We start from the raw sequence: 13,703 nt of genomic DNA, 5'->3' as shown, positions 1-13,703 counted from the left end.
GCCTGGTTATTTTCTTCAAGATCCTCTGGTAATATCCCTAATATGAAATATTGTGGTTCTAGTGGCATGCCTATTGATAGACATTTCTTAATTTCTTTTTGTACGTTTTTCCAGTATTCTGAAAGTATTGGGCAGTCCCAAAAAATGTGTGTATGGTCCCCCACCATACCACATCCTCTCCAGCATTGTACTGAGGTATTGCTCCATTTTGACATAATCTGTGGGGTCCTAAAGTACCTCATTTTAAAGGACCCATGGCATGGTGGTTTGTTGATGCTTTAAACGGGCTTGTGGAGGTTTCCGGATGTTATATCCGCAGCCTTTCTCGAAATGAACCCTCGGCACGTAGATATAGCCTCCTGGGAGAAAGCCCCATTTCAGCGCTTTTCCCAGTGCGTCGTTTTGCTAATGAGAAGCATGGAGACGGGGAAGGGTAGAGGGTGGGGGCGGATCTTATCATTAATATTCATGACATGTAAACGTGTTACCTCTGATTGGCTAACAGCACTGTGATGCTACCTCCAGTGGGTCAGAACAAGCGGATGTGGGTGTCTTACTATGGCGAGAGGGAAGGAACAAACCGCGAAGGGAAAAATACCGCGCGCTGACGTCATTAAGGTGTGACGCGAGGAAATAAAATAAATTCAACAAATGTTTGGGTTTTTACTGGACAAACAAACAAAAAAAATGAACGAGTGACTTAAAAAAAGAATGTGGGTGTCTTTGTAAAAACTGTTTTGATTGGCTATTATAACAGAGCATGCTGCATGCTTTTTGGTTTTGTAGCGCAGAGTACCTGGCTAACTGCAGGAAGCGGTTAGCTGCACAGCTAATGTAGCCATTGCAAGGCAGTGTTGTGCAAGTTCACACTTTTTTTGAACTAGTTCAAGTTCAGTTCAAACATGTTAAAAGTGAACTGTTCACGTTCATAGTTCACAGTTTTAATTCTGAACTAGTTCAAAGTTCAGTTCATTTCACTTTTAGGTGGGATATGAAAATAAAGACTAAAATCATATGCTACATTCTAGCTCAAAACTACTCACATATTATAGATATTATATTCTATCACACAAAATGGAAGTTATTGTACATACTATATATGGAAAAAAGGACAAAATATTTTGATTTCTTCACTGACTCAACCACTGCTACCAAAACGTTACACGTGACTTCAAACAAATGCTTTCAGTTTCAACTAACAGTAACTTCTAATAAACGACAACTAGACTTCCTCATAAATGTGTGTGTTTCTAAAAAGATGACTGCCAATATGTATATACACTGAAGGAGTGCTATTTTAAGATCCATATCAACAGCATTGACCATATCAACCATATTGATCAGACAGAGGGATGCATGCTCAAGGGCTTTTTATTTCTCAAAATACAAAACAGGAAAACTTCAGATAGCCTCATTCTTCAGTACACATCTGTGTATGCACACAACAATCAAATTTCTAAAATTATTTGGCATTGTACTCATCCGTGTTCTCCGTGCCACTACTTGAACTTTCACTGGCCATGTTGCTGTGAGTGTGCGCCGGCTGTGGTGTGCACGCTGTCTGCTGCCTGTAGCTAGGGAACGCTGGGTTACGCCTACTCTGCTCTGCTGCATCATGGGTAACGTAGTATGGAGCCAAATCATAGAGCCATCCACTATCTCCGGCTTCACACTACGTTATCCATGATGCATTGCACACATGCGGCACCTCAGGGCAGTGAGTGACAACAACATCAGACTGACAGTGAAGTAGTAGAACGCAAAATATCTTGCAAGGAGACATGCCACTCGATTCATCAGGTTTCATGTTTCGTTCATCTTCATGTTTGTCGTTCATGTCGCATAATTTGAACGAATTCACGTTCAAGTTCTTTCATTACAAAGTTGTTGCGTTCAGTTCAAAGTTCATGGAAAAACGAGCGTGTTCAGTGAACGCGTTCTTTTGAACGTGTTCATGCACAACACTGTTGCAAGGCTAATGTGGCACCGATTTTAAAACACGGCAAAACATAAGCTCATAAGTTACAGTCAATTTCCAGACTAAACTCAGTTTAACAGAGCATGCTGCATGCTTTTTGGTTTTGTAGCACAGAGTACCTGGCTAACTGCAGGAAGCGGTTAGCTGCACAGCTAATGTAGCCATTGCAAGGCTAACGTGGCACCGATTTTAAAACACGGCAAAACGACTTAACAGTTTTGAACAGAACAAGAACTTACTTGTTCGCTGTTTGTTGCTGATGCGGCAGGGATGCTTGGTATGGACCCAGGCTTCAGTGACAGTTGATGTGCAAAACCTGCCCTGTACTGTCCCAAGTTGTGGAAACATTCCTCAGGAAAATGCTTCCGACAAACATACACCGTCTTAGGTAGACTCGACGGCGTATTATTGAAGTAAATAAAATTAAGCCACTGCGTCTTCAGGGGCTCTCCCGTCGGCAGTAAAAACAGACTCTTTTCTGTGTTGTCACATCCATGTACAGTGCAATTTCCATGTTTCGCTCGCTTAGGTGATGCCATGTTGTGTCCTCTATGGTCTCCTCACTACAACTGGGCGGGCAATTCATACAGTGGGTGGGAATCCAGAGGGGGGGGCATGGGGATCATCTCCCTTGCTGACGTAGTAAAGGGAAGAGTTTACCAACGCGCCGTTTTGACGCGCCATTCTCAAATGTTGGGCATAGTTTGGTTTACACATTATGAAATTTCTAGCCACTGGGGTGACTTAAGAAGGTCAGAGGAACTCATTTTAACGTTAAACCTCAGAAAGTGAAAATTTCATGCCCGGGGACCTTTAATCTTCCATCCAAACTCTTTCCAGTTAGGGTTACTGATTATTTTATGTCCATGGCTACATGAATTTTCCCAATGTTCATCAGAAATTATAACGTTCATCTCTAACTCCCATTTTCCTTTGATGTCCAGATTATTGTTTTTTAATTCATCTTGCAATATCCTATACTGTAGATGTGTGATATGAACTTTGTTTTAATTATGCCTTCAATGGTTGAAATAAAGAAATGTTCCATAACAGATGCTGGGTTACAAAGGGTCTCCCATTCTTGATGTGCGTGTAAGTAATGTCTTATTTGTAAGAATCTAAAAAAATCCTGGTTTGGTAAATCAAATTTGTTCTGGAGTTGTTCAAATGATCTAAGAGTATGTCCCTCAAACAGCTGGTCTAGGACCACTAAACCTGCCTCTTCCCATCTCTTAAAGCCTCCATCAAGTCCAGCTGGAGGGAAATCTATGTTGTTTGCTATCCTTACAGCCCTGGATATTGTCATAGGAAGATGCAGTTTTTTTCTCACAGTTGACCATATTTTTAGAGTATTTTTTATCCAAATATTATTAATTTTCTCCTTTCCCTACTGATCTTGGTTCAGAAATAGGATGGAGTCTAATGGCATATCAGGACAATCGCTCTGTTCCATTCCTACCCCTGTCGTATCAGTGTCCCAGGATATCCAAGCAACCATTGACCTAAGTTGAGCTGCCCAGTAATACATTTTCAAGTTAGGAAGATCTAGACCTCCATTGGCTTTTGAGCATAGTAGTCTTTTAAATTTAAGTCTGGGTGCTTTACTTTGCCATATAAATTTTGATAGCCATTTATCAATTGTATTGAAGGTGGAGGTCGAGACATATATAGGTAGTGACTGAAAAAGTAATCTTGGTATAACGTTCATCCTTATCGCCTCTATTCGCCCTATGAGGGATAGTGGTATAATTTCCCATCTTGCAAGGTCTGCTTTTATTTGGCCCATCAGTTTGCCATAATTAAGTTTAAACAGTTTTGCTAAATCTGTTATTATGATTCCCAAGTACCTAAAACCTTGTGACCAACGACAGTGAAGTCTACCTGATAACTGTGTGGGCCAGTTTCCATTTAGCATCATTGCCTCTGATTTTGATTGGTTAATCTGATAACCAGAAAGCTGTCCATAACTTTTTAAATGTATCCATTAGTGAAGGAACAGAGACTATTGGGTCAGTTATATAGGCCAATAAACCGTCTGCATAGAGTGATGTCTTGTGTTCTCTATTACTCATGTCTCTAATACCTTTAAAATCCACATTTTGTCTTATGGAGGCTGCCAATGGCTCAATATTTATAGCAAAGAGCAGGGGACTTAGGCAATCTCCTTGCCTCACCCCCCTCTGTATGTCAAAAAACTCAGAGCTGCAACCATTTACTCTGACATGTGCCTGTGGATTTTTATATATGACTCTGACCCAGTCTACAAACTTTGAATGAAATCCCATCACAGATAATGTTTTGTTCAGAAAGTCCCAGTTTACAGTATCAAATGCTTTTTGAGCGTCAAAACTAATTAGCATAGAAGTCTGCCTTTGTTTCTTGGCACATGTAATAATGTTTAGGGTTCTTCTGATATTATTTGCTCCCTGTCTATTGGGTATGAACCCTGTCTGGTCCAGATTGATCAGGTTTGTAATATGTTTTTGAGTTCTCCGTGCTAAAATACTGGTTAGTAATTTCTGGTCATTGCAAATCAAACTAATGGGTCTATAGCCCTCACAGAGTGTTGGGTCCTTTCCCTCTTTATGAATCACAGATATTATAGCCTGTGACCATGTCTCGGGCGGGTTGTCCTGAGATAGAGTATCTAAAGACCCTTATTAGTATTGGTATTAGGTCGTCTACAAAGCATTTATAGAACTCTCCTGATAATCCATCCACACCTGGGGATTTATTGTTTTTCAGCTTTTTTATTGCTTCTCTTATTTCTGTTTCAGTGATTGCTGATATCATTTGGTTTGACGCCTCTTCTGGTAATGAAGGGAGGTCCAAACTAGCAAGGAAGGTCTCAATGTTGTCTAGTGTTGGTTTTGGTTTAGTTTCTCTGTATAGGTTCTGATAGAATGAGGCAAAGGCATCTGCCACTTCTTTAGGGTGAGATACCATATTTCCAATAGCAGGATGAGTAACTTTGGAGACAGTACGATCGGCCTGAGCTTTACGTAGTTGGAAAGCTAGAAGGCGGCTAGCTCTATTCCCCATTTCATAATATCTTTGTTTGGTGAACCTTAAGGCTCCCTCTGCTTTATAAGACAAGAGCTTATCTAAGGATTTTCTCGTCTCTTTAAGCTCTGACAAGATGTTACTTGCTCCTGTGGTCTTCTTGTATTTCCATTTGTTTTATTTTCTAGTTTCAACTGTTCCTCCAGTTGTTGTCTCTTTAGTCTTGATGATATTTGGATAATTTTCCCTCTAATGACTGCTTTCGTACCCTCCCATAAAATGGAGGGGTTAACCTCACTGTTGTCATTAATCTCAAAGTATTCTTTTAAGTGTTGTCTTAATTCTTTTACTGTTTCTGCATTGTTTAGTAGTAATACATTTAACCTCCAGTATCTGAAAAAGGAATGAGCACCTAAATCTACTTTCAGTATCACAGGAGCATGATCACTCAGAGTTATCGGTTCTACTGTATATGACAATCTATGACATATATATATATATATATATATATATATATATATATATGTGGTGATAGATGTGGCGATCCCAGCTGACGCCAACATCAGGAAGAAGGAACACGAGAAACTTGAGAAGTATCAAGGGTTGAAAGAGCAGCTGGAACAGATGTGGAAGGTCAAGGGTTGCGTGGTCCCCGTGGTAGTGGGGGCACTTGGGGCAGTAACCCCCAAACTGGGAGAGTGGCTCCAGCAAATCCCAGGAACAACATCTGAAGCCTTAGTCCAGAAGAGCGCAGTCCTAGGAGCATCGAAGATACTGCGCAGAACCCTCAAACTCCCAGGTCTCTGGTAGAGGACCCAAGCTTGAGGATGACATGGATACCCCCCCGTCGGGGGTGAGAAGGAGATTTTTATATATATATATATATATATATATATATATATATATATATATATATTTTTTTTTTTTTTTTTTTTGCTGGGGGAGACAGAAAAAACTCAATCCTTGAGTAACTATTATGAACCTTGGAGAAAAAACTAAAATCTTTCCCCTTTGGATTCTTAGCTCTCCATGGGTCTATAAATCCTAATCCAGATAACAGATTATTCTAAGTCTGCGTCTTTATATTCTGTGGCCCTTTTTCTGGTGGCGTCTTGTCCAACTTCCCATTTTGTACAGCATTAAAATCTCCAATTATTAGTAAACCCTTTGAGTTATCTGCAATGATGTTAGCAGTTTCCCTGAAGAGGCCTGAATCATATTCGTTTGGGGCATATACATTCAAGATGGATATCTCTATGCCTCCAACTATCCCAATCACCATGACATATCTTCCTGATTTATCCTGCACTACTTTCTTGGTGCAAAAGGCCAAAGTTTTACTGATTAAGATGGCGACTCCTCTGTTTTTACCATTTGAAGCACTGTATACCAAGTTCACCCATTCTCTTCTTAATTTTGTATGCTCAATCTCTGTTAAATGTGTTTTCTGTATAATGCAACTGAGCATTGTGTCTTTTTCAATTGAGTGATTTTTTTTTTCCTTTTGATTGGATGGTTTAGTCCATGGATGTTGTAAGTTGTTGTAATTGATTTATCCATGTGGATATAAAAACCCCTTTAAACTGATTATCAAAAACATATTTTCCCAAAAGTGTACCTGTATTTGCAAGACATACATGACCACATATAAATATTATACAGTAACATCTAATTCCTTGAAAAATAAACACAATTTTTGAACAACAAAACTGACTTCCAAAAACCCGACCGATCTGAAGAACGTAAAATCAGTCTCAACAAGGACGGAGAGTTGTGACATTCTCTCTGGGGATGTACACACAGTGTTTTCGCAATTAGGCATGCACATTGCCTGTGCTAAGGCCTCTCCAGGGAAGAGAGAGAGAAAAATAAAATAATAATAATAATTACAAATAAATAAATAAATAAATAGCTAGCCTAGGCCTACAGGAGATGGCGCAAAAGTGAAACTCCTTGCATGAGGAGAACTTTAACTCAGGTTTTTTAAACTGTTGCTAGCCAGAATATCTTTTAAACAGTCAGCTACATCATGTCCTGATACAGTTTTTTACTACTACTCACAGTTCTTCTTGTTAGCTCATTGTTCATCATGCAGAAAGCACTTCAGGTCCGCACTGGTCATAGTTAGGTTCGCCCTGTTTGTCGCAGGTGCTTGCGCCCAGTTATTGTGCAAAAGTTCCGTCTTAGTCAACTTGAACGTGAATACCCATTTCTTCCAGTACCGTTGAGGTGTCCGCGAGGGTCGCGAAGGTCTTTACTCCCGATTCCAGGTGAATTTTCAGCTTCGCGGGGAAAGGTGACTGCGCTTTTATATTTTTCTCTAAGCCGTTTTATCACGTCTCTTATTTGTTTACGCTTCCTCTGTATATCTGTTGTATAGTCCTGGTCGAAGAATATCTTTTGTCCTTCATGTGTCACCCCTCCTCTGTGTTTCCATGCCTCTTGGATGACTGTTTCTTTGACTCTGTAGTCGAGGAACCTGATGATAATGGATCTCGGTGGGCCTGAATCTTTCGGTTTCATGGTCAATGAGTGATGCGCCCTCACTATGTTCAGGTTCAGTTCTTCTGGTAGGGCCAGTGAGGTTTGAATAAGGTTGGTTATGAAGCCGACCATATCGTCCTTTTCCTCGCCCTCCTTCACCCCATAAATTCGGAGGTTATTCCGTCTTGCTCTGGATTCTAGGTCCTCACATTTAGCGGAGAGGTTAGCGTCTCGTTGTAATAAGTAGTGAAGGGCTCTCTCGTGTCGTTGTGCTTTATCTTCCGTGTCCCTCAGTCTCTGCTCAACTTCTGTCATACGCCGCTCGAGTTTTGACATTCTTTCAGCAATTTCACTCAGAGCGGATTCCACTCTAACTAATGATTCTCTGGTTTCTTTAGAGGCCTTTGCATGCTCTCTTCTTAACGTACGTAGCTCTTCTAGTACGCCCGCCATGTTGTCTTCTTTACTGAGTTCTGTATCGTTTTGGTTTTGCTTGCCACTTTTACTTTTTTCAGTTGCTTTTCTGCTTCCTTTCGAAGAGCAGACATCACATTTACTTGTTGTGAGTAATATAAATTATATGTATTGTAAATGAATACATTTTGGCTAGGTTTTTCTAAGTTCTCCTCAGGAGCTAAAAGATCAGGCTGTTGCTCCCATCACGACGTCACTGGAAGTCCCACATGCGGTTTCAATGCTCTTACTTGAACAAAAGACATCACATTTGTCAGCAGTGTGCTGGCTCAGGTACAATGCAGTTCTCTTGGAAATGCCTAATATCACAGTGAAACGTTGCACAGTCTTGAATCCTGCGACTCTCCTTCCAACAGAGGAGGATGGCGAGCCCCATTGTTGCGTCACAACAGTTTCTCTGGCCTGCAGTCCATGCCCAGACCTCTCTGAGGTCCCACTACACAATCCGAACCCGATCCTTTTTGTGGATGGGTCTGCCTTGCGTGACCCCAGGTCAGGCACAAGTCAGGTCAGTTTTGCAGTTGTTTCAAAATACTCTGTTCTTGCCACAGGGTCCCTCCTTAAGCATTATTCCGCGCAGGTGGTGGAGCTTGTGGCCCTCACAGAAGCATGCAGATTAGCTGAAGGTAAGGTGCTGGTTTCCTCTGACAATGCCTCTTAATGCTGAATGATATTGTAATGGAAAGTTAAGTGTTTAAGATGATTTTTAAACGCCTATGTTTTAAATGTTTAATTTCAACCATCTAAGCAGAAAATTTTTTTGTCCTTGAGAGAGAGAGTGTGTGTGTGTGTGTGTGTGTATGTGTGTGTGTGAGAGAGAGAGATGAAACTGGTTGCATTCATTCAGTATCTATTAGATAATGTTTGCACGCACTAGCCTAGGTTCAAGGTTTTCACATATTCAGGGTATAAAGCAAGCACAAAAGGGATGAGATGTACTCTTCACTGAAGAAACCTTATCTTTTTTCTAGTGAGAGCTCTACCTTGCAAGATTGAATAAAACCCATTTCTTCTGTTGCTTCAGGTTCTGGGTTTCAGCGTGTTTAATTCTTTTTTCCACCACAATTCATACACATTTCAGAGCAATATATGCTACCATCCAGACAAAATCTTTTTCAGGGAAGGTCTTCCTGCTTTCAGCAAGACAATGCCAAACCGCTTTCTGCACATATTAAAACTGCATAGCTTCATAGTAAAAGAGTCCAGACGTGTCTCTCATTTAAAACATTTGGCCCATTATGTCATGCAACCTACGACAGAGTTGTTGAGCAACTGAAATTGTATATTGGGCAAGAATGGGACATCATTTCTCTTTCAAAACTACAGCAATTCATCTCCTCAGTTCCCAAACGTTTACAGTGTGTTGTTAAAAGTAGAGGTGATGCAACACAGTGGTAAACATGCCCCTGTCCCAAATTTTTTGAAACGTGTTGCTGACATCAAATTCAAAATGAGCATATATTTTTTCAAAAAACAATAAAATTCCTCAGTTTCAACATTTGATATGTTATCTTTGCACTATTTTCAATGAAATATAGGGTTTCCATGATTTGCAAAATTGTCGCATTCTGTTTTTATTTACGGTTTACACAGTGTCCCAACTTTTTTGGAACTGGGGTTGTACATCGCCATGGATTGAGAGGCTGCTGTCCAAGAAAGAAGACCCTGCTCCAAAATCAATAATTTCATGCTTAACTAAAGTTTGCTGGCCACATGAACAAGCAAAAAGCCTTTTAGAGGAAAGTTTTATGGTCAGGTGAGACAAAGACTGAGTCGTTTGGCCACAATGACCAGCGGTACAGAGTAATATTGTGCCAAATGTTAAGCATGGTGGTGGTAGCATCATGCATTGGGGCTGTTTTGCTGCCAGTGGAACTGGTGCATTGCACACATACCCCTTTTCCACCAAATCAGTTCCAGGGCTGGTTCGGGGCCAGTGCTGGTTCACAACTCGTTCAACTCGCGAACCAGCTGAGAACCAGTTTGCTTTTCCATAGCTCAGGGTGCTAAGGGGAGCCACATCATTACGTCACTGCATACACCAGTTACGTCACTGCGTTTGCATAAACCTTGGCGCGAACATCGAAGCAACAACAACAACAACACGGAGAAGAAGAAGAAGCAGCAGCAGCAACAACAACAATAATGGATGACTGCTCCTTTACTGCATCCATGATATCTCGTCGCTTATTTAAAAATGGCGCTCTCTCGCGGTCTTGCTATTGTTGTTGGTCTTAACAACTCCGCCCCCCCGCTGACGTAAGCAGTTCTTTCCTCTAGCCCAGCAAAGAGCTCGTGCTACCCTGGAACCGGCTTTTCTGGCCCAGAGCCAGTTCTTCGTCAGTGGAAACAGAAAACCTGGTTCCAAACTAAGCACTAGCCCCGAACCAGCCCTGGAACTGATTTGGTGGAAAAGGGGCAAATGTGAGATGAATAATAAAGGAAGACTACCTCAGAATTCTTCAGCATAACCTCAAACCATCAGAAATTTGGACTCAACTGGGTGTTCCAACAGGACAATGAACCCAAATACACATCAAGTCTGGCTGTGGAATGGATAAGGCAAGCTAACAAATTTAAAACAGGCCCTGATCTCAACCCTATCAAAAGTATGTGGGCTGTGCTTAAAAATGGGGTCCATGACAGGAAATACACAAACTGGACTACTTTGAACTGCTGATTTTAGAATTTGCAGTTGTTTAGAAATGGCTCCAAGAGACATACCCGAGTTGCGTAAATCTATTATCTTCTTTCTCAGACCTGTACTAAACTCCTTGGATTTTCTCATTGTACTGTGTGTTTGGCAAACCAGTGAGTGCTATCAAACAAACACTTTTTATGTTGCCACAGAGATGCTACCAGCTGTAGTTAATTATGATCATTAATAGGAACTTAAGAGACCTTGGCAAGTTAAGACATTTTGGAATTTTCAGCACCACTGAATTAATAATCTAAGTGGGCATATGCAAATTTTTGACTGTGTATGCATAATTTTGATCCTGTTTGATTTCAGAAAACCCAAAATAAATTAAAACTTCTGTATCGCATTCTAGTTTTTTTTCCCATTAAAGATGTATGTAGTACAATCATACTGCCTGTGGTATGTGGTATGTATACTGTGTGTATATATCAGTGTTGTTTTTGTTAACGATGACGATTTCGTTAACGCATCTTTTTATCATGACTAAAACGAGACAGTGATGAGCTAAACATAACTCTTTGATCACGAAAATACGACGAGACATCTGTTGTTTTCGTTGACGAGACGAAAATGTTAGTGGGTTGGCTATAGGACTATCAAAATGCATGGCGTTTCCTCCAACGGTGAGTGCAACCTGTCTGCCAAATGCTGAAAATATCAGCAATGCACCTGCATCCTGTCCTTGTTTGGTCACACCCACCACCAGGCATGTCCGGGCACAGTGCACACCGGGGCAGCCACACAGTTCATGGACCATTGGCAATGCCAGCACAAGGGCTTGGTGGGCGGAAAAGACGCAATGATTTATGGACATACTTTACACATAATCCAGCAGAAAATAAAACGGAATGCCTTGTAGTGGGAGACAGAGGTACACGCTGTGGCTATAAACTACGTGGCAAGAATACGACTGACCTCAAGAGACATCTAAAGGCTCACCATGCTGCTATTTCTGCAATGGTAAGTTAACATTACAAGAAGTCCTGTTAACAGATCATGTATACGTTTGCTAGCTTTGGTTAATGTCACTCAACAATCGGGCTGTGATGAAATTCCTATGAAGTTTTCCAAAACACTGTGACCTGGCGAAAATGAATGGGACCACTAGCTTCATGCTAAAGTTGGCTTGGTTAAGCTAACTTAAATTCAATTAACATGTCATGAGTAAAACTTGTCCTGCAGGGATTATTGGTGGGACAGCAACTGAATGCTTTGTCATATATTGACCCATATTTGAGTTACTGTGAAACATATGGGGGGAAGTGTAGCTTTTCAGATCTGTTGCTGTGCCTTAATATGTCTAAATGAGCAGCAGCACATCTGGCTACTCTAACGTTAGTAGCACGTTTAGCCATCATATTTACATTAACGGACAGCGTGGTCATCTTCTAGTTGTGTGGTCATCATGACATGTTTGTGCTCTATCAGCACATTGCGACATGTTAAATGGAGGCAGAAACATGAGTCTGTGAACAATGGAGTATACACACTAGACAGCGTTTATGTAGACAGACATCCCAAGTCTCCCGGAAGTTCCGGGAGTCTCCCGCATATTGATAGTGGCTCCCTGATGCCCGCAAATTGGATAATATCTCCCGGAATCTAGAGCAAGCGAGCAAGAACGTGCACGCGAAACATTAATGTCTGCATCGTGCATATGATGGAGTGCGCGAGGGAGAGCGAGAGAGACTGCGGGTGTGCCTGTTCATGTAGCGCATGCTAGACAAAGAGCATCCTGATTGGTTTACAGACATCCAAACTCATTTCAGGGAGGTGTCGTGACACCCCCGCTGATGGGGAAAAAAGTCATGCGTCACGACACCTCCCTGAAATGAGTTTCTGCAGGTTAGGATGTCTGTGTAGACAGCATACACACTAGACAGCGTTTATGTAGAGAGCATGCACACTAGACAGCGTTTATGTAGAGAGCATGCACACTAGACAGCGTTTATGTAGAGAGCATGCACACCAGATAGCGTTTATGGAGAGAGCATGCACACTAGACAGCGTTTATGGAGAGAGCATGCACACTAGGCAGCGTTTATGGAGAGAGTATGTTATGCACAACCTGTCAACCTCGATTACAATTTCCTATCTCTGTATTGGCCTAATTTAATGTTTTAAAGTAATTATTTTTTTGACTAAAATGAATGACTAAAACTGGACTAAAACCCTTTTAGTTTTCGTCGACTAAAACTAGACCAAAACTATCAAGGATAGAATTGACTAAAATGTGACTAAAACTAATAAGCATTTCGTCCAAAAGACTAAAACTACTGTAAATCAAAAATGGCTGCCAAAAACAACACTGAGATATATATATATATATATATATATATATATATATATATATATATATATATATATATTTTACCATGATTAACAGCAAATCTCAGCTTCTGTATGACTGCCAGATTCCCACTGACTCTATAGAGACCATCCAAACTCAGACCTAAAGGAAAAGAAAAACAGGTTTGTAATGAGTGTAGAAATTAGGAATAGTTACATAGTTTTGAATATTAGGCAGCTGTGTTTTCAAAGTGTTAATGTAGCTATAAACATGAATGATTCCCTCATTAATTCCTGTGGTAAATTCATTCTTTAATCAGTAATGCCATTTCAGTCCAGACTGGCCATTTTTGCATGTTTCTCTATGTACCACTGAGAAATCTCTAGCCTAAAATACCCAAGATAAACTGCAGCTTGATAATTTTAGCCCAATTACAAGTAGATGTGTCTTGTAATGAAAACAATTTGACTACTGGATGTAAAGAACAAACATTTTACTGCAGACTTAACCCTGAATAACTAATACTGTCTGAATACATTTTCTTACTGTACCTTGATTCTCTATGTAGTCAATACACATCTTGACAAAGTGAGGCACAGTAGTTTTTTCCCTCTGACAGAGACTGATCAGATTACAGCCAAACACCAGATCTACACATATAACAGGATGGTGAAGGTATTGCTGTGTGTGAATCCAAATATGTGTGTGTATATATATATATATATATATATATATATATATATATATATATATATATATATATATAAATTTTT

General features: G+C 40.5%; 1 protein-coding gene across 11 annotated transcripts in view; it reads right to left on the bottom strand.

Moving 5' to 3' along the window:
* The window catches only part of arhgap12a (Rho GTPase activating protein 12a), a 261,188-nt gene that overhangs the window by 17,540 nt on the left and 229,945 nt on the right, over window positions 1-13,703 (bottom strand). For all 11 annotated transcript variants that reach the window (XR_009651313.1, XR_009651312.1, XR_009651314.1 and 8 more), the window contains 2 exons: window positions 13,482-13,580; window positions 13,015-13,092 (listed from right to left, as the gene is read on the bottom strand). Coding sequence is in view for 8 of the 11 variants with exons in the window: in XM_060905983.1 (XP_060761966.1) it covers window positions 13,015-13,092; window positions 13,482-13,580 (177 nt within the window). In the remaining 3 variants the exon portion in view is untranslated. The remainder of the gene's footprint in view (window positions 1-13,014; window positions 13,093-13,481; window positions 13,581-13,703) is intronic.

The sequence above is a fragment of the Neoarius graeffei genome, chromosome 23 (assembly GCF_027579695.1).
Source record: "Neoarius graeffei isolate fNeoGra1 chromosome 23, fNeoGra1.pri, whole genome shotgun sequence".
Taxonomy (NCBI): Eukaryota; Metazoa; Chordata; class Actinopteri; order Siluriformes; family Ariidae; genus Neoarius; species Neoarius graeffei.
The sequence above is the reverse complement of the archived record's forward strand: the minus strand, read 5'-3'. Positions and strand labels throughout refer to the sequence as shown.